The sequence below is a fragment of the Bubalus bubalis genome, chromosome 3 (assembly GCF_019923935.1).
Source record: "Bubalus bubalis isolate 160015118507 breed Murrah chromosome 3, NDDB_SH_1, whole genome shotgun sequence".
Lineage (NCBI taxonomy): Eukaryota > Metazoa > Chordata > Mammalia > Artiodactyla > Bovidae > Bubalus > Bubalus bubalis.
In genome coordinates this window covers 138,384,912-138,411,920 of record NC_059159.1, presented here as the reverse complement: position 1 = coordinate 138,411,920, position 27,009 = coordinate 138,384,912, and the positions used below count along the sequence as shown (strand labels likewise).

The 27,009-nt window shown below is 42.2% G+C and overlaps 1 protein-coding gene across 12 annotated transcripts in view; it reads left to right on the top strand.

Annotated features, from left to right (window-relative positions):
• FRMD3 (FERM domain containing 3) overlaps positions 1–27,009 on the top strand; it is a 380,275-nt gene that overhangs the window by 26,475 nt on the left and 326,791 nt on the right. For 4 of the 12 annotated variants that reach the window (XM_044940217.2, XM_025281939.3, XM_025281938.3 and 1 more), the window contains exon 1: positions 7,148–7,438. The exons of the other annotated variants lie outside the window; for them this stretch is intronic. In XM_044940217.2, the coding sequence (XP_044796152.1) occupies positions 7,292–7,438 (147 nt within the window). In that variant the 5' untranslated portion in view covers positions 7,148–7,291. Of the gene's footprint in view, positions 1–7,147; positions 7,439–27,009 lie in introns of those variants that run through there. 12 annotated transcript variants of the gene reach the window in all.

Sequence of the window (27,009 nt, the reverse complement as noted above, 5' to 3'; positions counted from 1 at the left end):
ATTTTTGGCAATTATCAATAAAAAAAAGCTGCTATAAACATTTGTGTGCAGGTTTTTTTTGTGTGTGTGTGTGTGTGGACATAATTTTCTTCTCATTTGGGTTAGTACCTAGGAGCACAACTGCTGAATTGTAGGGTAAGCCTGTGTTTAGCTTTGTAAACTAACAAACTGTATTCCAAAGTGGTTGTACCATTTTACATTCCCGCCAGCAGTGAAGGGGAGTTCTTCCTGCTCCATATTCTTGTCAGCATTTGGTATTGTCAGTGTTTTAAATTTTAGCTATCTAATAGATGTGTGCTGCTGCTGCTGCTAAGTCACCTCAGTCATGTCCAACTTTGTGTGACCCCATAGATGGCAGCCCACCAGGCTCCCCTGTCCCTGGGATTCTCCAGACAAGAACACTGGAGTGGGTTGCCATTTCCTTCTCCAGTGCATGGAAGTGAAAAGTGAAAGTGAAGTCACTCAGTCGTATCCGACTCTTTGCGATCCCATGGACTGCAGCCCACCAGGCTCCTCCGTCCATGGGATTTTCCAGGCAAGAGTACTGGAGTGGGGTGCCATTGCCTTCTCCGAATAGATGTGTAGTAGTATCTTAATATAGTTAATTTTGCAATTGTCATATGAAGTTTGATGTTGAGAATCTTTTCATATGTTTATTTGCCTTCTTTGGTGAAGTGTCTGTAAAGATCTTCTGCCTATTTTAAAATTGGATTATTTATTATTTTGAATTGTAAGAGTTGTATATTTTAGATACATATCCTTTGTCTGATATGTGTTGTGCAAATATTTTCTTTCAGTTTGTAGTTTGTCTTCTCATTCTCTTAACAGTGTCTTTTGCAGAGCAAAAGTTTTAAATTTTAATCAAGTCCAACTTATGCTTTTGGTGTTGTATCTAAAAGTCATCACTGAACTCAAAATTACCTTGATATTTTTCCTATATTATCTTCTAGAAGTTTTATATTTTACATTTGGCCTTATGACCCACTTGAGTTAATTTTATGAATAGTATCTAGATGATTATTATTATTTTCTTGCATATGGATATCAGGTTGTTCCAGCACACAGAAAGGGTAGTGAAAAAGAAAAACCCCAATGACTATTATTTTTCCACTGGATTGACTTTGCTTTTTCATAAGAGATCGGTTTACTCTATTTGTGTGGGTCTATTTCTGGGCTCTCTATTCCATTCCATTAATTTATTTGTCTATTCTTTCACCAGTACCATGTTGTCCTGATCATTATAGCTTTCCACTGTTTTAAAGTCAGGTAGTATTAGTCTTCCAACTTTGTTTTTCTTCAGTATTGTGTTGGCTATTTTGGGGCTTTTGCTTTGCCATATAAAATTTAGCAAAAGTTTGTCAATATCTACAAAATAACTGCTGGAATTTGATTTGAATTGCATTGAATCTATAGATGAGGATGAGAAGACTTGACATCTTAACAATGTTGAGTCTTCCCACTCGCAGACATGGAGTATCTCTCCAATTATTTAGTTCTTTGATTTTTCATTAGTGTTTTTATATAGAATGTGTATATATTTTGTTAGATTTATACCTAAACATTTACTTTTCAATCATCAAGTTTAATGGTCATGAAAATACTTTAAAATCATTTTTAAAACTCAATGCACAATATTTACAACCATCAGTTTTAAAATATTTTTTTAATCTCAGATTTATTTATTTATTTATTTTTTTAACTTTACAGTATTGTATTGGTTTTGCCATACATTGACATGAAATTAGAGGACAGTTGCTTTACAGAATTGTGTTGGTTTCTGCCATACATCAACATGAATCAGCCATAGGTATACATATGTCCCCTCCCTCTTAAACCTCCCTCCCACCTCCCACCCCATCCTACCCCTTTAGGTTGTCACACAGCACCAGATTTGAGCTCCCTGAGTCATATAGCAAATTCCCACTGGCTATCTCTTTTACATATGGCCTCTCAATTTGTTCTACCCTCTCCTTCCCCTGTGTGTATACCACAAGTCTGTTCTCTGTGTCTGTGTCTCCATTGCTGCTCTGCAAATAGGTTCATCAGCACCATCCTTCTAGATTCCATATATATATGTGTGTGTTAATATACAATATTTGTTTTTCTCTTTCTGACTTACATCACTCTGTATAATAGGCTCTAGGTTCATCTACCTCATTAGGACTGACTCAAATGCATTACTTTTTATAGCTGAGTAATATTCCATTGTATATATATACCACAACTTCCTTATCCATTCATCTGTTGATAGACATGTAGGTTGCATCCATGTCCTAGCTATTGTAAATAGTGCTGCAATGAACAGTGGGGTACATGTGTCTTTTTCAATTATGGTTTCCTCAGGGTATATGGCCACTAGTGGGACTGTTGGCTCACATAATAGTTTTATTCCTAGTTTTTAAAGGAATCTCTATATTCTCTGGAGTGGCTGTATCCATTTACATTCCCACCAATAGTGTGAGAGGATTCTCTTTTCTCCACAACTGTCAATCACTCTTTTGTGGCCAGGCCACCTGTTTTCCAGTGGCTCATCAAAGGGCATGATGCATGGGCTGGGAATTGTTTTTTTTTTAATCTTTGGAAGTCCCTTAAGAGTTTAAGGTTTGCATTAAAAAAATTTATCTATTTATTATGGGCTGTGATGGGTCTTCATTGCTGCCTTTCTCTAGTTGTGGCCAGCAGCGGCTACTCTTCGTTATGGTGCACGGGCTTCCCATTGCGGTGGCTTCTCTTGTTGCTGAGCATGGGTTCTAGGGCATGCAGGTTTCAGTAGTGGCAGCACATGGGCTCAGCAGTTTTGGCTTGTGGGCTCTAGAGTACAGGCTCAGTAGTCGTGGCACATGGGTCTTAGTTGCTTTGCAGCATGTGGGATCTCCCCAGATCAGGGATCAAACCTGTGTCCCCCTGCATTGGCAGGCAGATTCTTAACCACTGAACTGTGAGGAAATCCTGGGAAGTTTTTGATAAGGAACTGCAGTTACTACCACTGAGCATGAGGTTTTACAATCTCTCCCACTGCCACTTCTTTATTAAGAATTGGACCTTGCCAGTTCTTCTATGCTGTGGCCAATTTCTTACTCCTCAGGTTAGTTCATCTTTCCTTCACTCAAATGTCTCTGGTTGTCTGTAGGGATGGGTTCAGACTTGGAAATTTTTGTAGAGGAGTTTAGTCTGTTTTTTATTGGTCAGACCTAGAAATTTTGTCTGTTCTACAGATCAAGGACTTTAGTTGGATGTCTAGTGATCAGCAAATTCCTGTGGGTCATATTACTCTGAAGCGATTTGGGTCCCACTACTCACAAGTGTCCCCATGCCCTCCCAGGCACTGAAAGTTAAGTATCACTATTTGTCCTCTGCTAATCCAGGTTCCCACTATCTCCATTGAAATCAGGAAGCTCCTTTCAACTGCAGGGTTTTTCATAGCACCTCTGGTCCCAGAGAAGAGCCACTGTGGTACTTTTCAAAGATGGTGGTGCTTCCTTCACCAACAATTCTCCAGAAGCCGTGGTGAGGCCCCCCTCAGGTTCATCATTACAAGAGACGAGCTGTCTATATATGAACATTTACTTCAGTGTTTCCTTCTCCTTGATTCTTTGGACTTTTTTCCTTTACAAATATCAGGGAATTTCCTTCTTATTTTCATTTAGCTGAGACCAGAAGTCAATCAATTTATTTAGAAGGTACATTGAAACCAGAGTCACTGGGAAGTGCACTCAAATCAACAGATTTAGGTTTATTTATATATATACTTTTCAGTTTAAATTAGCAAGACCTTGCAATTCTTTCTCTCCCTGGGGTTGACTTTGTAATTGGCTTTCTGTGGGTGTCTGGATCTGACTCCAGTATTAAAAGTGAGAGTAGTCAGAGTTGGTGGATGAAGTGTGGCAAGGAGATTGACTGCCCTTTCCAAGGTAACTGCCCCAGGTGAGATCAGAATAGGGTCTTCAACCAAGGCAGGAACAGCCTGATTAATATAAGGGAATAGGCTTTGGTTCTGCTCTCAAGAGGGGCTTCGGGACTTGATTTTCTAGAAATTATCCAAATCCTCCTCTATGGTTTTATTTCTACACCCAGATTCCCACTCTTTCCTGATGGTAACTATCTCTCCCACATGAAATCTGGTGAGGCTGGTAACTCAATTGACTTTATCATTTGGCAACTTGTAGAAAAGATTTTGAGTCTGCTTTTTAGTGATTCAACTGATAAAGAATACTTTTAGCTCTGTCATTGAAAGAATACAGGTTGTTAAAAGGCTGTGAACTGAGAATTTAGGACTCTGAGTGTGTCATTGTTTTTCTTTAAGTGGTCCAGTTTTAAGCTTATCCTTGAGTTCATTCTTTGAATACATCTTTTTCTTCATGTTATTTTTTGGCCATGGCCACTCAGTTTCTAAAAGCCTTCTCTTCAGTGATATTTCACTCCAGGTGACCATATATGGTAATTTCCCCAGCCGTTTCCCATGTATTCCAAGGGCTTCCAAATTGTACATTAAAGTTGTTGAATCTCAGCCTTCCAAACCAGGCCAGATAGCCAATCTCAGATTCTCCTCATTTCTTCCAAGACTGTTGCTTGCAATTCCACATTGGGTGACCTTGGTTCTGTCCTTTTTCTTCTTGTCTTTCTTCTGCTTCCTTAAATTTGAGGAATTTCAAATTTTGGGGTATTGAGTTTTAGGGTATTGAGCCATGACTCTTTCAGAGATAAAAGGTTGCTACAATAATGAGGGACAAGTATATAGCTTTAAAAGAAAAGTTTGGGTTGTCTGGCATGGTGACTTTTCTTTGATCAATAGGCTATCTTAGAACTGCTTTTTGGGTTGGGAGAGACGATTCAACCCCAGGTGTACTTTTCATATGGGATTGGAACACTCTCATCACTTCCATCTCATATGCACATGGAGCTTTACAGAGTACAGACTTGTCTCGCCTTGCTTCATCCCAGTTTCTCAGCCACCTGTGAGATGTGCTCACCTTTGAAGTTGAGAGAAGAAATACAGAGACTTTCCCAGGATTCCTAGGGTTGGCCAGTTGGATTCCCAGCTGGGCCAAGACTGCAATCCCAGTCTCTCCACACTGACCTTCCCTTCAGGTCCTGCCCTAACATTCCTCAGCCCAGGAAAGACTACACATGGAGGTCTTACCACATTACTAAATGGTAACAAGCAATAATCAAGCTATCAACTGTTAAATAAAATATACTCTACTCCTATCTTAACAGTTTGGTGTTTCCAGAAGCAAATGCTGAGACTGAATTTGGCCTGTTGGGTATTTATTAGTTGTTCAGTCATGTCTGACTTTTTGTGACCCCATGGACAGCAGCATGCCAGACTTATTAACTGTCTTCCAGAGTTTACTCAGACTTATGTCCATTGATTCGATGATGCCATCCAACCATCTCAACCTCTGTTGTCCCCTTCTCCTTTTGCCCTCAATCTTTCCCAGCATCAGGGTCTTTTCCAATGAGTCAGCTCTTCACATCAGGGTATTTATACTAGCTATCAACACAGGGAGGAAGCAGGAGGGGGTAGAAGGAGGAATTCGACTGCAGTGCAGACCTCAGGCAAGCCTCAGCCAACTCCAAGGGGGTGTCTGAGAGTATATATGGTCCGTCAGAGTATATCAAGTTTAGGAGAAATGACTAGACCATCCCTCCCCACCCAAAGACAGGGCATATCTTTGGATGGGGGGCCTCTGAAGCAAGAGCTGACAGTTGGGCAATGAGCCATTCCTGTAACAAATACCCCTTAATAATGACCTATTGAGCTCAGAAAAGGGCAGCAGGGAGAGAATCTCCCTCTTTTCCCACTGCCTGATGGCTTGGTCTCCACGTCCAGTCTCAGTCCACCTGCCTCCACAGCTGCCCCTTGGATCTATAGGCACATCACACAGGGGCTTGAGCCACCCTAGGAAAGACAGAGGGGCAGGAGACTCTCATCCCCAACATCCTGGAGGTGGAATCTCAGGGTCCCAAGTGCAGAGACTGGCCTAAAACTGGACGGGTCACACCTCCATTCTTAGGCAATAGAATCCATTCCTGGGGAGCAGAAGGAAATCTCTAAGGGGGAAAGGCCAGGATAAAGACCTTCTCCCTGAGGAAGTACTGCTGTGTGCTATGCTGTGCTTAGTGGTATCCAACTCCTTGCCACACCATGGGCTGTAGCTGCCAGGAGCCTCTGATTGTGGAATTCTCCAGGCAGGAAAACTGGAGTGGGTTACCATGCCCTCCTCCAGGGGATCTTCCCAACCCAGGGATCGAACCCAGGTCTCCACAGTGCAGGTGGATTACCATCTGAGCCACCAGGGAAGTCCGAGAATACTGGAGCAGGTAGCCTATCCCTTCTCCAGGGGATCTTCTCAACCCAGGAATCGAACCAGGGTCTCCTGCATTGCAGGTGGATTTCTTTATCAGCTGTGCCACCAGGGAAGCCCAAAGTGCTGCTACCAAAGATCTTAGCCAGGTGTTGGGAGACATAAACGAGAAACTGATTAAGGGAGGTTCTGAGTTTCTTAGAGGAGACTGACTCTCAGTTAATATTAAACAAAGGCTTACAAAAATCCTCACGAGTACCAGCGACTGTGTCTACTAGCCTTATTGCTGTTGTAGCCAGGCAAGGGCCTCAGGCTACTCTCGGTGTTCCTGAGGTCCAATAATCCTCTCCCGAGGTGGAATCCTCCCTGCGGGTGTAGGTCAGGATCGCCCTCCACGCCCCCTTGCCTGCCGCCAAGTCGCTGGGGCCAAGCAGAGCTTGGCGCTGTCGGGCGCGTGGGGGAGCCGGGGCAGGGACGAGCTCGCTCAGGAGCCAGAGCGATCGCGGCCGGAGAGGGAGGAGGCTGCCGGGCCCAGCCTGACGCAGAGGCGGCGGCGGCGGCAGCGGAGCAGGCCACTGCCGGGGCGTCCCGGCCACCAGCGCCATCCCGCTCTCCTCCTCCTCCTGCCGCTGCTCCTCACGCGTGGGAGTGAGTGCTTAGCGCGCCCGCCTGGGGTCACGGGCTCCGGGCATCTTCGGCCAGCGAGCCCGAGCGGAGGGAGGTGCAGGAGCGCTCGAAAGGGGCGGAGGCGGGGAAAGGAGCGGGCGAGGCGGAGGCGAGGGAGCGGAGGGAGGGGACCGTGGAGAGGGAGGGACCCGCCTGCCGCGCCCTGGCCGCTCGGCATGTGTGGCTGCAGGCGCCGGTTGTCGCTGCTGTCCGGGGGCTGAGCCGCGCCCGGGTGTCCAGGGCAGTGTGTGTGTGTCCGCGCGGGCGAGCGCCGCCCCGGCCCCGAGCCTCCCGCTCGCTTCCCCGGGCCGCGGTGCATGTTCGCCTCCTGCTACTGTGTGCCGAGAGGCAGGAGGACCATGAAAATGATCCACTTTCGGAGCTCCAGCATCAAATCGCTCAGCCAGGAGATGAAATGCACCATCCGGCTGCTGGACGACTCGGAGATCTCCTGCCACATCCAGGTGCCGGGGCGAGGGAGCGGACTATGCGCTGGGCATGGGACTGGGGGGCCTCTACGGGTGGGCGTGCGCGTGGAGACAAGGAACCCACCCGGGGGCCTACTAGAAAGGCAGATTTCTCTTCCTCAGCTCTGAGTCTGGGAGCCCTACTAAGGGATGGGGTTGGGGGGACTGTCTCCCACAGGCACCGGGCGTGCGTTATCAATTCCCGGGGCCCCTTCCTCTGGCTTAGACACTGCGCTCACGTCTCGCTGCGCTTAGGATAGTGGATACAGGGCATCTGCCTCCTGGGGGACTCTAACCCCTCTGTTTCCTAACCTGTCGGGACATATGAGTTCTGAGAACCCAGAGGGGTACCTGCATATCGCCCAGTCTTCCTTCTTCCACGTGGAGAAGGCATGCATCAGCATGGATCCACTCATTCTTTCTTTGGCGCCTGGGCTCCGAAGGTGCCTTCAGTCCCAGGGACCAGCTCCAGCTCCCTGCCTCCTCTCTACCGGTGGCCTTTACTTCTTAGCGTGGGGCAGCGGCGAAGTTTCCTGGGAGCGAGAGAGGCCAGGCAGCCCCGTGCTCCAAGCCTTAAGGGATGGGGCACGCTGCTCGGACTGGAGCTACCTCGAAAGGAATCCTTTGAAAACTGAGTATTTCAGGGAAAGGAAAAGGGCTGTTAGGCCAGCAGGGAGGGAATGCTGCAGGGCCTGGGTCCCAGGAGAAATCGCCCTTTGGGATATTGGTGACATGGGCTCGTGACCAAGTTGGAGAAGGCCAGAGTTGTGTAGGCGAAGGCAGCTTTGATGGCAACTCCATCCTCCAGTACTTAAGTGCCTCTGGGCTTGCAGGAGATCGGTGAGATGCAATGGTGTGTGTGTGTGTGAGTGCACTCTCAGTGTTTGTATATGTAGGCAGGTGTGTGCCCTCTCCCAAGATTCAGGGCACACAACCTGGAAAGGTCATGTTAGGGTTAAGCACTATTAGCTTTTGACTTTTAAGTATCTTTACGTACTTATCTCTGGAATTTCCTCTTCTCACCTACTCAAGTCTTGAAGGTCTGAGACTGAGCTGTTTTTAAAACACTGGGCACCCATTCTGTTGAGAGATGAATGGGAGCAGCGTCTCCCAGTGGCAAGAATCTGCCTCTGGGCTGTGTTAACTGAGAATGAATGAATGAATGGTCCCCCCCCCCCTTTTTTTTCTTTCTTTTTGTGGGAGCTTGTGACACAGGGACAGTGACTCCTAACTTGTAAGATGACAACGGGGTAAGTTTCATGGCAGGAATGTAGTGCCCCATGACCTCCCATTAAAGTGGGCTCCCACTGACTTTTCTGGAGGATCTTGGATTTCATTTTGAACCAAGCACTGCTATTAAACTTAATAATAAAAGGATTAATGGGATAGGCAGTTTTTCTGCTGCCACAGGGTTGCACGGAAACATTTGGCATGTACTGTCTTGTATTTGAGAGAAAGGAGTTTGCACATTGTACCTTAAGTTCTAAAGTGGGTGTACAGGAACTTTAACCCGTATTGCATATGTAGTTAATAAAGGGGTCAGCCACAGAGAGTGGGGCTGTTGACTTTTCCAGAGCTGTCTCCGCGCTCTATCTGCCCTGTCCTGTCCCATTTGGAGTTGACACTGCTGTTTTGTTTTATTTTTCTGTTTGTGGGATGGAATCTTCCTTAGAATGGATAAATAGTCCCCAGATGACATGTATGTGCTGTCTTGTGATCTGGCAAACAGTAGATTGTAGCCAATCTAATAACAGTTTAGAACATTGGAGTTTGTATGGCCCAACTCATGCCAAAGAGGTTAAAATGCTATGTTCCAAAGTGTTGATTTTGGCATTGCTTGAGAAAATCAAATGTTTTATTTGTAAGCACATCTTCCTCCAAATGGTGATTATCATTTAATCAATTAAAATGAATCAAAAGATGATTTTGGTGATTTTGGACATTATACCTGCCTAGAGTATTTCCAACCTGGGAATTTATATTATACTTCTGAACATAAGGTCACAAAAACCTTTCCATTTGTTTAGGACAAAGACAAAATGATTTTTTTTTTAAAGAACTTTTGAAGTCACTAGTATTCCCTGGGGAATCCATCTGTGTTTCGTTTCTTGCTTGCTTTTTTCCTCTAGTCTAGAGAATCACAAAGTTAAGAGAGTGTATAGAGTGTTACACAAATTTTCCCTCTATAACTCATGCAAGGTGTGAGTTATGCCTTTTTTTTTTTTTGCAAAACAATAGCTTTTAAATATTCTTCTCCAAAGTATATGATTTGTGTGGTTACTGACAAAGAAAACTTGCAGTGTAACGGCTCAGTGTCAGCAGCCTGATAGCCACTTGCTCTGTCTCGTCATAGGATTAGGATGCTGTTCCTGTGTGTCATTTGCATGTGACTGTTTAGGTGGGGTGAAAGAGGAATTCCAACTGGATAGGGAGCAAAAGGAGAGTCTAGGGCCCTAGAAGGGGCCTGGGGAAGGAAAGGAGTTGCTGAATGTCCCCTATTGTTGTTGTTCAGTCGCAAAGTCATGTCCAACCCTTTGCAACCCCATGGACTGCAGCACGCCAGGCTTCCCTGTCCTTTGCTATCTCCTGGAGTTTGCTCAAACTCATGTCCATTGACTCGGTGATGCCATCCAAACATCTCATCCCCTGTTACCCCTTTCTCCTCCTGCCCTCAATCTTTCCCAGCATCAGAGTCTTTTCCAATGAGTTTGTTCTACTGGTCTTTTCCAACGAAGCCAACCCTGCAAGTCTGGAGACTGTGGAAGGACATGGCTTAGTTCTCACTTCTTTGATTCAGTCACCTGTTTCAAGTAGAGTAGAGTTCTAGTCGTCTTCCCCATTCTGTCCACGTTTTCAGATGCTGGCAGGGTGTTCACCACTCCTCCTAATGAGCTTGCCATTTTTAATGCTGATTGTGTAAGTTGTAGACTTTTCATATTATTTATTCTTTATCAAGTCCTGGTAAATATGCTTGTTATTATTTGAATTGGCTGGAAAATTATAAAAATTTGTATTTGAATAGTAACTTTGGCACTGTGTGTAGCACCTAGTAGGTGCTTAATAATTATTTGTAGATGTAGATTGCATAATTTGTGTCTGGGCTGTTAAATTCATGAGGGTAGGAACTCTTGTTATGGTTGTTGTTCTTCAAGGAGTCCTTCAGGTTCCTAGAGCCAAACCTAACATATAGTTGTGATCAATAAACACTTGCTGAATGAACGAATGCTACTGACCCAGTATTTAATGTAGCTCATTACCTGTCATCACGAGGACAGCATGACAGCATTGGGTTGAGAATAAGGAGATACATAGTTTAGTTATGTTACCAACCAGTGTGACATGTAGTGAGTCATTTGGAATCAGTGTTTCTTCTTTTGTAAAATAAGGGATTTGGGTTAGAATGGATGTCTCCAGTTTATAAGGTCTATAGTTTATCTGTTACCTAGACCAATTACCTTTGACTAAAACATTGCTATTGACAGATTATATTCATATTATCTCATGTGATTTTCATTCCTGTCCTGGGTTATCTCCATTTTATTGTGTTATTGAATATTTTCTCAATTTTATGGGTATAGAAAACGAAGTGCAGAGAGATTAGGCCACTTGAGTCACCTGGCAAGTAAGTAGATTGAAGCCATGTCATTTTACTTAGAATCCAGAGCCCTGTCTTCTCTTCAGCTGCTTCCAACTTGAAAGTTAGGATGTCTAGGCTGCAAGTAAAAGACCAGCTGAGTTAAAGTGGCTTGAGTAATAAGGACACTTATCATCTCACCTAATGAGAAGTCCAGAGGTAGGGTAGCTTCAGAGTTGTTCAGCAGCTCTGCATGGACCAGGAGCTTTCCATCTTTCTACTCTGCCTCCTCAGCACATCTCCTTTGTCACTTAGAGTTCTCATTATAAGGTGGTTGTGAATGTCCTTCAGGTACTAACACATCCACCATGTAAGAGGTGGGATTTCCTCTTGCATTTCTTTTTATCATAGAGGAACACCATTCCTGGAGGCTCCCATCAGTCCTCCCATTAGATCCCATTGCCCAGGATTGAATCCTATACCCATGACTTAGCTGTAAAAGAGTCTAGAAATGTGAATATTTGGTATCTGTACTCTTCACTCTCTATAATGAGAGGTAGGCTTTGACTTCATGGAAGCAATGGAGGAGTGTGTGTGTGTGTGTGTGTGTGTGTGTGTTAAGGGGTGGGGAACTGCTGGTGGCTAAGCAAGCAGTAGTGTCTTTCAGAATAGGTCAAATTGAGTAATAATTATTGTTACAACTAAACTGTCAGTAACATTTAATAAGATGTTAGCTGAGCCCTGGATTATTTTAGGCAATCTTTGTATGATCAAATTCTGCAACAAGAACAATTATTGGATAATCCTTTGTAGCTTGTGTTGTTAAATATCAGTTCAGCCCTTACTGAGCCCATGGGTTCTGTGCAGCTACACACTGTCTTGTGTACAGCAAGCATCTCTGCTTTTGCTGAAGTGGCAGTATGGCCAAGTGGTTGAGAGCTTGTGGTCCAGAGTACTACTTGCCTGTGTTTGAACCCTGGCTCTAACCATTGACTAGCCAGGTGACTTTGGACAAGTCACTTTACCAGTTTGGTAAGTGGGGGTAATACTGGTACAACCTCATGGTCTTGTTGTAACAATCAAATATGCAATATATAGTGCCAGTGCTAAGTTGCTTTCAGTTGCGTCCAACTCTGTGACCCCAGGGACTGAAGCCCACCAGGCTCCTCTGTCCATGGGATTCTCCAGGCAAGAATACTGGAGTAGGTTGCCACTTCTGTATTCAGGGGATCTTCCCAACCAGGGATCGAACCTGCGTCTCTTGTGTCTCCTGCATTGGCAGGCAGATTCTTTACTGCTAGTGCCACCTGGGAAGCCCATGCAATATATACCAAGTACTTAATACCTGGCCCATAGTAAGAAATGAAAATATACTGACTGTTTTCTTACTATTATGTGAAGGTATATTGGATTTAATCCTAAATAGTGTGAAGGCTCTGGCTTGGAATCTAATGTCTTTAAGCCCAAACTCCATCACTTTCTTACTGTGTAAGACCTTAAGTGAATTACTGGGCCTCCGGTTTTTAATCTGTGAAATGGGCATAATAATTCCTCAATTGCCAGTCTCCGTTGGGTTGTTGAGATGAAATCTATAAAAGCGTGTTGTAAACGCTAAAAAATCACCCAAATGCAGAATACTATTCTAATTAATTTAGTTAAAAAAGAGAAAGTTGTTTACTGCATCCTAAGTTTCTTATCTGTTTTAACAGGAATTGGTGGTCACATGCAAACATACATATATGCTCAATATCAGGCCCTATGATGAGCCTGCAGGTGAAATCCGCCCTAGGTTCGGATAACAGCCACGCATGTTCTGCTAATAAGGACGACGCAACTCTTTTCTCTATCAGATTCATCTGGAGTGCCATTCAGAGTACAGTGAATATCAGACACTAAAGGAATAGGAGAGAGAAGCAATTTGTTAAATACCGTGGTCTAGCTCTGATGTATTTATGCCTAGATTACATGGGCCAGCTCTTTGTGTTAAGTATATTCTGACAGAAAAGTAGTGTTATTTCAATACTCTGCTAAGATCATATCTCTTGATGTCCTCAGAGCAAAGGCAATGTGTATTGACCATGGGGAGGATGCAATACTGTTAGCTCCATATCACTGGACAGTAGATCAGCTGGGTGCTTTAACTGACAAATTCCAATTCAAACTGGCTTTAACATTAAAGATATTTACTGGATCAGCACTTCCCTGGTGGCTCAGATGGTAAAGAAACTGCCTGCAATGCAGACCTAGGTTCGATCTCTGGATTGGGAACATCCCCTGGATAAAGGAATGGCAACACACTCCAGTATTCTTGCCTGGAGGATCCCATGAACAGAGGAGCTTGGTAGGCTGCAGTCCATGGGGTCACAAGGAGTCAGACACAACTGAGTGACTAACACACACACACACACACACACACACGCACACACACACTCACTCACTCACATATCCAGAAATTCTGAGTTAAGTAGGGACCTAATTCAAGAACTATCCTGACTTTTTGTGAGGCTTTATCCTCAGACTATAGTGAAGTGGTTATAGTAGTTTCAGTTCTCACATTTTCATGGGACACCCTCCAGAGGAATTGAAAAACCACTTCCAACTCAGCATTCCAAGCAAAAGTCCTGCAGTCATTTTGATCACCTGCCACCCTGAACAGTGAGTGAAATCAATCAAAATGAGTGTGCTGATTAGCTTAAGGTGCCTTCAGACTCAGAGTGGAATCAGCTTCCTTCCTGGTGGTGGTCTGTAGGGGGGAGAGAGGTCAATGCCTAGAAATCAGGGTTCTCTTCCAAAGGAGAAAGAGGGGGAGGGGAAGATGGCTGCTAGGAAGTTTACCATACTAGATGTTTTGTCTGGGTCAGCGATTCTCAAAGTGTATCCTGGGGAGCCCCAGGAGTCCCTGAGATCCTTTCAGGGGGCCCCTGAGGTTCAAACTATTTTCAAAATAATACTAAGATGTTGTTTGCCTCTTTTAGGTTAAGGAGTTTTATTGAGATATAATTTACATACTATAAAATTCATCCATTTCAAGTGTATAACTTTAAGATAGTCACAGAATTGTGCAACCATCACCACAATCAGACAATTCCCCAAAGAAACTCTATGCCCTTTAGTAGTCATACTCCCTTTTCCCTCTAAACTTCCCAGCCCTAGGTAACTGCTGATCTACTTTTTGTCTCTATACATTTGTCTGTTGTGGCCATTTGATGAAAATGAAGTCACATAATGATCTTTTGTGTCTGACTTCTTTCACTTGCATAATTGCTAGGCTCATCTACATTGTAGCATGTATCAGAATTTCTTTCCCTTTAATTGGTGAATAATGTTCTATTGTATGGATAGATCACAGTTTACCATCAGTTGATGAAAATTTGGGTTGTTTCCACTTTTTGGCTATTTCGAAGAATGTTGCAGTGAATATTCCAGTAAAATTTGCCATTTGCCTTGGGTATATACCTGGGAGTGAAATTACTGGGCCATATAGTAACTCTGTTTAATCTTTTGAATTGAATAGTTTGCCAGACTATTCTCCCAAGCAGCTGCACCAATTTACATTTCCACCAGCAGTGTATAAGGGTTTCAGTTTCTCCACATCCTTGCCAACACTTGTTATTATCTATTTGATTATAAACTGGGTGTGAAGTGATACCTTACTGTGGTTTTGATTTGCATTTCCTGGATGCTAATGCTGTTGACCATCATTTCATGTGCTTATTGGCTGTTTGTCTATCTTTGGAGAACTGTCTATTTGGATCCTTTGGCTATTTTAAAATTGGATTGTTGTTTTATTGTTGAGTTCTAATAATTCTTACATATTCTGGATACAGACTTCTTATTAAATAAATGATTTACAGCCATTTTTCTCATTCTGTGGGTTTTTTTAGTCTGATGGTGTCAAAATTTTTTAAATTTTGATGAAATCCAATTTATGTCTTTTCTTTTTTTCCTTTTGTTACTTGTGATTTTTGTGTCATAGCTAAGTAACTGTTGCCTAAGGTCATGGGATTTATACCTGTGTCTTCTTTAAACAGTTTTATAGTTTTAGCTATTATATTTGGGTCTTTGATTCATTATTTTACTGATATGTGATTTGGATACCATAAATGTCACCATTTTAAAGTATAAAATTCAGTAGCTTTAGTATATTCACAATATATACTATATATATACAGCCATCATTGCTAATTCCAGAACATTTTCATCATCCCCCAAAATAAAACTCTTCCTGTTAATAGTCACTCCCCATCTGATCCATTTTGAGTTAATTTTTATGCATGATGTGAAGTAGAGGTCCAACTTGATTCTCGTGCATGTGGATATCCAGTTGTTCCAGCACCATTTGTTGAAAAAACTATTTTCCTATTTGTCACTCTTGTTGAGATGTTGATTGCCTTTTCCACTCTCAATCTCTCGTAAGTATACAATGGAGTTTTCCAGAGGCTGGATAATATGAGACATAACAACACATTAACTACAGAAGCAGATGGGAGAATCCAGCTGTCTTCTATTGAGCCAGACACTAAAGATGTTAAAAATGTAAAGAGTGCTACTGTTCTCAATTAATTGGCTTTATTTTGTAAAACAAAGTTATTTTTCATAAAAGAATGCTATTTATGTTAATGTGCAGTGGGTTTGTTATTTTTTAAATGAATCAATTATTGACTATCTTAAAAACTTACCATCAGCGAATATTGAGATATACCACCCAAATAAACAGAAATTCTATAGATCCTCAATAGTGTAAAGGAATTTTGAAACCAATAAGCTCAAGAATTGCTGGTTTTGGTGATTGTCAATTTACTGAACTTCCTGAAAAAAATTTTAGTAGTCCTAAGTAAAACAAAGAACTATTCCCGTGTACCTTGGGTCTCCAGGATTGCAAATTATAAGTACTTGAAATGATGTCAGTTAAGTAAAAAATCCCAGCGTGTGCATAAAAAATGTGTATATGTATATTTGAAATTCTTAATATTAACCATATACCTGTGTGTGTGTGTGTGTGTGTGTGTGTACTGCAATGTTAAGAGCAGAAGATCAAGGGCGGGCTCTTCTGTCATAAGCATTTCCCAATTGCACTTGCTCTCCAGCTGAATCTCATTTTTTTTTCAACTCTAATAATTAGAAGTCTTACTTTGAGACCCCTCTTTTGATTATGAAAAATGTACAGTGACAGTGCATTGTGTTTAACATATAAACTGCTTGAATTAAGTCCCTCAATCACTGAATTCTTAAGTTGTTACTTCTTTTACTCACTAGGCATTTTGGGAACTCTTGAAAACATGGCAGGAATGGAAATATCAGAATTTGTTGCATAGAGAATCTGAGATTCACATGCATGAGTGATAGGCATTCAGTAGCTAGCATGGTCCTTTCTCCCTTTCTCTGTTTCCACTTTGTGTGGGAAAGGATGCAAGTTACTCCTCCTATGAAATAGCAGAGAGCCAGATGTGGAGTCCGTAGATGGGGGGAAATGGGATTATGATCAGGAGCCCTTAGGGCAGGTTTTGCAGCTGAGATCTGAATTTAATTCAGGCTAAAAGGAGTTGGCATTCAGCTCCTGGGAGGGATGTGTAAATGCTTCGCAGTTTTGGATATTCATGTGAATCTTCTGTGCCATTGTTAAAATGCATATTTCTGATTCAGGCGGTCCTGAGGAGGGCCCTGAAATGATGCATTTCCAGCAGGCTTCTAGATGCATTTCCAGCAGGCTTCTAGATGCCGTGTTCTGTGAACCACATTTGGAATAGTAAGGCTTTAATGGAAATTATCTATTTCATAGTAATATTAACTTCCTTGAGTGTGGAGCTTTTTGACCCTTAGCTCTCTGGATAATACCTCACCTGGCACATTTCCCTTGGTAGAGGTTCAGTGAATGTTTAAGCAAGTGAGTGAATGAATGAGTGAATAAAGAAATCTATCCAGGTGTGTCTATCACAATAAACTGAAGTACCAATTAGACATTGATGCTGGAGATGAAATGCCTCCTTTTGACTCCCATCCCCCGCCAAATCAAGAGATTGTTTTTCAAACAGAATTTCCTATGATGACCAGTCTGATGAAGTGTTGAATGTCTGTGAGAGTGTTTATGGGGACTCAGGGTTAATGAGAGAATTCTTGTCCCTCTGGGCCACGTTTCCCACTCTTGCCTTCCTATATCCTGGACTCTTGGTGGCATTGTGGAGGAGCTCTGGCAACTCCTTGGCACAAACAAATCATTGTGTATAAAGCCAGCCATGCCTGGAAGATCCCAGAGGCATAGGAGGCCCAGCTGTTCTCATTGGCAGAAGTGACCTCAGGGGACCATGACCCTAGAGGACAGTGAAAAAATGCCTTCGAAGTGTAATACAAGCTCTCAAGCTGTTTGTTTGGTGACTCTGCCTGAAGGTGCAGGAGGGAAGTGAGAGGATCACTCTGGAAAAAAAAGAAGCTCCTTCTAAAGGGAAAGAGCATTTGTATAGATCAAGCCATCATACTTTTCAAAAGTGGATTAGTAAAGGTTTTTTGAAATAACTTCAATCTTAGTCAATAAGCATTTAAAAATATCTTCTATATGCCAAGCGCAGAGCAGGAACTAGAGATAAAAAGAAAATAAAATCAGACATCAAGAGGCTCACAGTCATTTGGAAGAAGAGAGACAAGAAAATGATTCAAGGACAACAATGACAGACATAGGGACAGGTGTATGGGTGGAGGACCAAGAGGAGGCATCTGTATCAGACTGGGTATAGATGAATCATGATTAATAATTAAAGGACAAGTGAAAACCAATTCTTTGAAGAAGGGAAAAAGGCATGCAAAACATGGTGAGCTTGTGCTTGATTAAAACTTTGGGCATGATCAGCGTGACTGGATGTAGAAATGAAGGGAGGGGGAATCTTGGATTAGTCCCAGGTGGTTGGTTTCATGGACAGGGGTCATGGTGTCACCGATACAGTACAGATCACAAGTTTTGGGGACCCACTGGAAAATAAAAATCTGAGGCCTCTTGTTAAAAATTATTAAGAATTTCAAGATCACAGTGAAAGTGAAAGTGAAGTCGCTCAGTTGTGTCCCACTCTTTGCAATCTCATGGACTGTAGTCTACCAGGCTTCTCTGTCCATGGGACTTTCCAGGCAAGAGTACTGGAGTGGGTTGCCATTTCCTTCTCCAGGGGATCTTCCTGAACCAGGGATTGAACCCAGGTCTCCTGCATTACAGGCAGACGCTTTACCATCTGAGCCACCAGGGAGGAGACCATTAAACAAAGCATGGGTCCTTCTTAGCATGGATCCCACACCCATGAAGCTGATTCTGAGAAGACAGAATAAAGGAGAAACAGATTAGGAGAGGAGTTTGGGCATGTAGACTTCATAGTGCCTGTGGGGTATCTGGGTAGAGAATTCTCAGGTAGCCAGGCAAGAATACCAGAGTGGTTGTGGTCCCAAAGGGAATGGCAACCTATTCTGGTGTTCTTGCCTGGAGAATCCTGTGGGTAGAGGACCCTGGTGAGCCTCAGTCTGTGGGGTTGCAGAGTCGGACATGACTGAGCAGCTAACACACATACACAGTTGGAAATAAGGAATGAAAGTCAGCAGAGATGTCTGACCTGGAGACACAGATAAGAGAATCCTTAGTATTCACGCAAGTGGTTGTAGAAGTCATGTGATATGAAAGGAACTATTACATGGGTCTTACTTTTTTGTCTGTCTTTCTGTTTGGGGCATCCTTGTAGATCAAACCAATGGAGTTTGAGCTTTGAAATTGTTTCCAAGAGTGCTTGATCATATTCCCTTTTTTTGGGAATATTCCCAAACTGAATGAGAGCTTCTCCATTTTATTTTGCAAATAGGACAGCTGCCTCAGAGGTCTCAGTGGAAAAGCACTTTCCTTCTCTTAAGTTTCGTTTTCTAGCTTGGACTAACAAATGACAAAAAGTCCTCTCCAAGCTATAAGACTCTGAGTTACAAAACAGGACTTTCACTCTAGGGAAGTTACCCTTTGAGACAGTGTCATGAACATTAGATAATACATTTTTAAATCCTATCAAAAGGATTCAAACTTGAAGTAAACATGTCATGGAACAACTTTGTAAATTAATCTGCAGTAATTTATCTTTTCTTTACTATTTATGTGTCTCAGATATATCCAATGGCAAATTTTGTTTCCTGTTTATTTTCCAGGAGATTATTGTGAATGTTGATTAAAATAAATTCAAGGTCTGTAAGATCCCTCAAAAAAATAATTTAATATTGGTAACATGATTTGTATCTTAGATGTGCAATAGAGCTTTGTCTGAATAGATCTGTTATTATGTTAAGGTTTTAAATATGATTATTCTGTTGCAGGGGAAGCAATTAACATATTAACAGATTACGATTTGGTCTATTACCTCTCATTTCAGAAGTGTAATTTGCATCTTTGAGGCACTAGGCCTTAATGGTGAATGTTAGTGTGAGAAGGATTGACTGAATCAGAATTTTCACATGCAAACTGTGAAAATTTGAATACAATATCAGTTACAAATGGATTAATAATAAAATTAAGAAACCTGAAAAAAATCGGTAACCAATTAACTTTTTTAATAGAAGAGAGGACAAAAGCCTAATCAATAAACTGGCTAGTAATTTTTCCTTGATGTTATTAACTGATGTTATTTTTGAGGGCTGGTTTTTACATGTATGCCTGCCCATTGTTCTGAAAATAATGCTAGTCTTTGTGATCTTTATCATATGTAGGTATTATCTACAGTGTTATGATGTTGGGAATTATTGGTTATTTATTTAGCAACATCTTTCTCTCTGCTCATGTGCCTCTTGATTTTCTTGAGTTGTATGCTCATAATGTGAATTAGTTAGTTGATTAAATTGAGATCCAGAGCTGTGATTTGCCTGAATTTGCCTATTTAGCAAAATTAGGATGAGATATGGTGTTTTAGATTATACACTAAATACTACCGTTATTGTGTTTTTGAATCTTTTTTGGTAGTCTAAGGGATGTAATTCTTTTCCACTGACAACTGTTAATAACACAGGGAGAAAACCTCACAATGACCACATTTCTGGGTAAAGAAAGTAAACTGATTTCTTAAGTGTCATCAAAGGACCACAGTTTTAGTTCTTCTCTAGTTTCTGTAGTCAATATGTGGCTCAATGTAGCTCAGTGTACCTTCAAATGAAAACTACCATCAGTTGTTCAGGTAGTTTTGAATATTTTGGCATCTAACATTCCTACACAATTAAAAGAGATCTTCCTTTTCCCTTTATAAGTTTGGCATGGGACAGACATTGCTTGTATTTTGAACTTTCAAAAAATTACAAAGGGAAAGAAAAGAGGATGATGTCATAGAATTATCTATCTATCCAAAGTAAATGTACCGTGTAGTCTTTGGATTGACTCGGGAAGTCCGTTCTTAGTGATCCTAGGCCATGGTATTTAGAAAACTTCTAGAAAAATATGAAAATAAAGTTTTTTTATTTAGGTACTAGCTGTGTCCTTGTCAGGCTCTGTTTGTTTGGAAGGCTTAGGAAGAAGCATAATAAAATCTCTGGAGTAAGAGGAGGAAAAAACACTGCATACCACCTGGAGCTGAGTCAAGGATAACTTCACCTCGTGTGTTTCCAAACCTCGAGGGAGATTATTTCTCCTAGGGGATCATGGTGGTGGGGGATGGGGGTTGGTCACCTTGAGGACACCTTTTGTCTCCATGTTTGGAGACATAGGTTTTTCACCGGGTGGAGATGGCACCTTCTTGTTTCAGTGCTGATTAAAAGGAAAAAAAGGAGGAAAAGTTGTACAGTAGTTCAAGGGCAGCCACGAAGTCGGAGTTTGCAGTGCCAGCAGCAGTGTGGTAATTTGAGAACAGCAAATTAGAGGAACAAAGCAGATTTTAATCATATGCCACAGAGAGGAAGGGAGGAAGGTGGTTTAGGTTTATCTCCAAATTGTACCTCCATTAGAGTAAGGGAGGTTTTTAATGCTGTAATCCAATGTTTATTGTTAAAGATTTCTTTGTTTCTTTCCTCCAGTATTTCTTTAGCACACTCACTGGGAGGGAAATGCCAGCTTTTTTCCCATCAGTGAACTCAGCAGTTGTTAAATATAATACATTTTCTTGATGTTATTGGGAATAGAATGAGGGAGAAAGAGTGACAGAGTTAGATTCAAGAGCGCTACCCTTTCGGAGACTTTAGTCTGAAGGCAAAACTGTCCCATTCCATCCTTTCTGTCCATCTATCCATCCATCTGTCAACCCATCCACCTACTTCTCCACTCATTTGTGCAATAGCACCTCTCTTAAGGACTGGTTTGGGTACCAGAGATATAAAGATAAGTAAGAATATGGTCCCTTCCAGTCTGGTAGAGAAGACAGACACAAAGACAGTTTCAAGATGGTACTGTTATGATTGAAGAACACTAGGATATTACTGGAGCAGAGAGAGAAGCCAAGGTATCACTTAGGGGAAGGTATAACCCTCCTTTAATCTCTAGTCACCCTCTTCTGAAGTCACTACTCCTCAAAAGGGTGGATCACAGATATTTTCTTTGAAATAGATCACAGATATTTTCTTATTCCCATTTAAATACAAATAAGAGCATCTTGAAGAACTTTGTGCTTCTGCTTGCAGATATCTCAGCAAAAGTTGTACCTTGCTATAAAAGGTAATTTCAAGAGAAGTCACACATCCCCTTTCCTGCTTTCTACTGGGTCTTCATCCTCACAGTGTCTCCTGTATAGAAATTCTGGAGCAGCCGCTGGGGCTCCCAATGCAGCCTGAGCAGACCAGGGGAAGATTTTCTGGAGGATATCATGGCTTAGATGAGTTTTAAAGAAAAAGTAAGCATTGTCTGGCTGGCAGACTGGGAGAATGTTTTGAGAAGGCAGTATAGTTAGGGAAAGAAGGGCCTCTGGCAGAAGGCTATGCATAGGAAAAGGCATGGTATTTGTGAGGAACTCAGAAAAATGCATCGATTTTATAGGTCACCAGAGAGGTCCATAATATGCAGTGGGGAGCTGGCCATTATGTGATCAGACTGTGCAGACAATGGAGTGGACAGCTGGAGTCTAGAAAACAGTACTGGCTACTGTTGACTACAGAATAATTAGGACAGCCCTACTGAGGCATGGTATGTATGGTTCAGTGACCATCGCCATTGTTTTGCAGGGTCAGCTTGACTACTGTTCCAGGGCGAAAGATAAGATGCATGGAGTGTTTTGTCTCAGACACTACCCAAGGAACACTGGAGGTTTCAAGTTCTTAGCTGAGGTTGTAAACTTTCATGTGCTTTTGAGAGTGGCAGTGGTTCCATGATCTGTGATCTTCAGTGATGAAGCAAATCTTTATTAATTACAGATCAGGAAGTTGACAGACTTTTCCAAAGCATCCCTTTAACGTGTTGTGTGCTAAGTTGCCTCAGTCGTGATCGACTCTCTGCGATCCCATGGACTGTAGCATGCCAGGCTCCTCTCTCCATGGGATTTTCCAGGCAAGAATACTGGAGTGAGTTGCCACACCCTCCTCTACTGGGTCTTTGCGACTCAGGGGTCAAAACTGAGTCTCTTTTGTCTCCTGATTTGGCAGATGGGTTCTTTACCACTAATGCCACCTGGGAAGTCCTTTAACCTGTTCAGTTCAGTTCAGTTGCTCAGTCATGTCTGATTCTTTGCAACCCCATGAACTGTAGCATGCCAGGCCTCCCTGTCCATCACCAACTCCTGGAGCCTACCCAAACTCATGTCTGTTGAGTTGGTGATGCCATCCAGCCATCTCATCCTCTGTCGTCCCCTTCTCCTCCTGCCCCCAATCCCTCCCAGCATCAGGGTCTTTTCAAATGAGTCAGCTCTTTGCATCAGGTGGCCAAAGTATTGGAGTTTCAGCTTCAGCATCAGTCCTTCCAATGAACACCCAGGACTGATCTCCTTTAGGATGGACTGGTTGGATTTCCTTGCAGCCCAAGGCACTCTCAAGAGTCTTCTCCAACACCATAGTTCAAAAGCATCAATTCTTTGGCGCCCAGCTTCCTTTACAGTCCAACTTTCACATCCATACATGACTACTGGAAAAACCATAGCCTTGACTAGACGGACCTTTGTTGACAAAGTAATGCTTCTGCTTTTTAATATGTTGTCTAGGTTGGAGTGTCTTTTAATTTCATGGCTGCAGTCACCATCTAGAGTGATTTTGGAGCCCAAAAAATAAAGTCTGCCACTGTTTCCACTGTTTCCCCATCTATTTCCCATGAAGTAATGGGACCAGATGCCATGATCTTCGTTTTCTGAATGTTGAGCTTTAAGCCAACTTTTTCACTCTCCTCTTTCACTTTCATCAAGAGGCTCTTTAGTTCTTCTTCACTTTTTGCCATAGGGTGGTGTCATCTGCATATCTGAGGTTATTGATATTTCTCCCGGCAATCTTGATTCCAGCTTGTGTTTCATCCAGCCCAGCGTTTCTCATGTACTCTGCATGTAAGTTAAATAGGCAGGGTGACAATATACAGCCTTGACGAACTCCTTTTCCTGTTTGGAACCAGTCTGTTGTTCCATGTCCAGTTCTAACTGTTGCTTCCTGACCTGCATACAGGTTTCTCAAGAGGCAGGTCAGGTGGTCTGGTATTCCCATCTCTTTCAGAATTTTCCACAGTTTATTGTGATCCACACAGTCAAAGGCTTTGGCATAGTCAATAAAGCAGAAATAGATATTTTTCTGGAACTATCTTGCTTTTTCGATGATCCAGTGCATGTTGGCAATTTAACCTGTTAGGGTAGTCCTAAGTCCAGCCAGAGAGGACCTGATGGAACTAGCTGTGGGGGCTTCTGGAAATAAGTATTGAACAGAGGTGAGAGGAATAGAAAAAGCCTCTTTCTGTACTTGATTTACATTAGCACTCTCCAATAGAGCTTTTGTGATGATGAAACTGTTCTAGATCTGTGCTGTTTGTTTGGTAACCACTAGTCTTGTGTGGCTTTTGAACACTTAATGTGTGACTAGTGTCACTGAGGAACTGAATTGTCAATGTTAATTAATTTAGTTATTAATAATTAAATTTAAATAGTTACATGTTTTAGAGGCTGTCATACTGAACAGCACAGTGTTAGCCTCTTAATGGTGGTTAATGGTGCCCCTCTTGAATGAGAGAGACATTGAACATCAGGGTGGGAATAGTATGGAAAACTTTTCTGCTTTTCTCTGTGTACTCCCATACCATTTGAACGTGTGTAAGCATGTGTTGGTGGTGGTGTAGTCACTAAATCGTGTCTGACTCTTGCGACCCCATAGACTGTAGCCTGCCAGGCTTCTCTGACCATGGGATTCTTCAGGCAAGAATACTGGAGTGGGTTGCCATTTCCTTCTCCAAGGGAAGTGTGTGTTACTTTCGTATTTTTTAAAACAATATGACATTCTGGAAAAGGCAAAACTATCGTGACAGTATCTGCTCACAGTTAACATCCCTAGGGATTATACCTTCATTGTTTGAACTTCGTGGTCTTGGACAGACCAAAGTTCACATCTCAGCCCAATGCTTACTATCTGTGTGTCCTGGGGTGGGATGCATTTCTTGGCCCATTTTCCCAACCCATAAAATGGGGATATTAAGTCCCCATTTCATAGGGCTGTTTCTGAGGATTAAATGAAAATGAAAGATGCTTTTTACTGTCATGATATTTTTGCCTTTTCCAGTTTTTTGTCAATTCTTTCAAATTTTCTATGTAGACAATCATGTCTGTGAACAAAGACCGTTTTATTACTTCCTTCCCAATCTTTCTCTTGCCTTATTGCATTGGGAAGGACTTCTATTATAGTTTTGAAAAGGAGTGGTGAGAGGGGACTTATTAATCTTAGCGGGAAATCTGAGTTTCTCATCATTGAGGATGGTATGAACTGTAGACTTTTTGTAGATTTTTTTTTTTTAATTAAGTTCGGAAAGTTCCCTTCTATTCTGAGTTTACTAAGAGTTTTTATCATGATTGGATGCTGGATTTTGTCAAGGTTTTTCTGCATTTATTGAAATAATCAAGTGATTTTTTTCTTTTTTAGTTTGTTCTTGTGATGGATTGCATTCACTGATTTTGGAATTTGATCTTGCCTTGCATACCTGGGATGAATCCACTTGAATTGGGTCATCTAATGATTTAGACAAAGAAAATTAGCACCTAATACTTGTCATTACAGATAAATAAAACAACACATCTCAAATCAATTATTTTCCCCCCATTGTTTATTTTGGAGGTGATATCTTTCCTCTTTAATAATTACTATAGAGCACATATTATCAGTTCAAATAATACAAAATATGCTTTTTTTCTTTATTTTTTTATTGAAGGATAATTGCTTTACAGAATTTTGTTGTTTTCTGTCAAACCTCAACATGAATCAGCCATAGGTGTACATATATCCCCTCCCTTTTGAAGCTTCCTCCCATCTCCCTCCCCAACCCACCCACCTAGGTTGATGCAGAGCCCCTGTTTGAGTTTCCTGAGCCATACAGCAAATTCCTGTTGGCTCTCTATTTTACATATGGTAATGTAAGTTTCCATGTTACTCTTTCCATACATCTCACCCTCTCCTCCCCTCTCCCCATGTCCATAAGTCTATTCTCGATGTCTGTTTCTCCATTGCTGCCCTGTAAATAAATTCCTCAGTACCTAAATAATACAAAAGATTCTGAAATGAAAAGTAAATGTTCCTCTAACACCACACCCCAGACACATTCCTCAGAAGCCACCACGCTCCAAGGATTTTTTTTTTTTTTTTGGTACATCCTTCCAGAATTTTCAGAAAACAGTAATGACTTCCTTTTATTAGGGACTAATAACAACCCTATTGATGTGTAGTTTGGTGGGCCAGGTGACCTAGAGAATTTTTTTATATGGCTAGCTTGGCTGACACTTCTAGAACTAGAGGTAAGATGCACTGGGTTTTTGTCTCAGGCTCTACACGCCCTCAGAAATGTTGGGGTCCGCTTAATATTTCTCTCAACTCCTTTATTCTCTTTGGCGGGCTTGTATTTGTGCTGGATGACTGATAGTTGCATCCTGGATATTTGGGAGTATCCTCACTGCTTCCATTGTGTCATTTTATTTTTCTCCTTGTAGCTTGACTGGAATAAATAAAGAACCTATCTGTGCTCTTCACCTTCTCTGCTCACCTGTATGTCCTGCAGTCTTAGGATGTCTTCTGAGAGGACCTTTCCTCCCAAAACCCTGTTTAAGATTCCATTCCCTCAGTGATGTGTGAAGAACAGTCAGAAATGCTGAAAGACATTTGACATGTGAGATTCATTCTAGGGAATAGTGACTTATTTAGATCCCAGAGGACCCCAGTTAGCGAGGGGCAAGAAGAAGGGAAACTTGGCCTCAGGACAAAGGGGAGCAGAAAGGCAAGGGGAAGGCATTTGATCAAGGGGTGTGTGAACGTGCCTGGAAGCAAAGGTATTGGATGCCTCTGTGACCATGGTGGTCCCTATGAATGTTTTTTGCAGGAGGGATAAGAAACATTTTACAGTCACAGTTAATCAGCCAGTAAGCATTCACTAAACCAACAAAATTTTAATGCCTCATCACATACATTATCTGAGTCTTCTCTGCACTAATAAGTGATTAAAGCAAGATTATAGGATACAGCTCAGTTCAGTCGCTAAGTCGTGTCTGACTCTTTGCGACCCCATGAATTGCAGCTCTCCAGGCCTCCCTGTCCATCACCAATTCCCGGAGTTCACTCAAACTCACATCCATCGAGTCGGTGATGCCATCCAGCCGTCTCATCCTCTGTCGTCCCCTTCTCCTGCCCCCAATCCCTCCCAGCATCAGAGTCTTTTCCAATGAGTTAACTCTTTGCATGAGGTGGCCAAAGTACTGGAGTTTCAGCTTTAGCATCAGTCCTTCCAAAGAAATCCCAGGGCTGATCTCCTTTAGGATGGACTGGTTGGATCTCCTTGCAGTCCAAGGGACTCTCAAGAATCTTCTCCAACACCACAGCTCAAAAGCATCAATTCTTCAGCGCTCAGCTTTCTTGACAG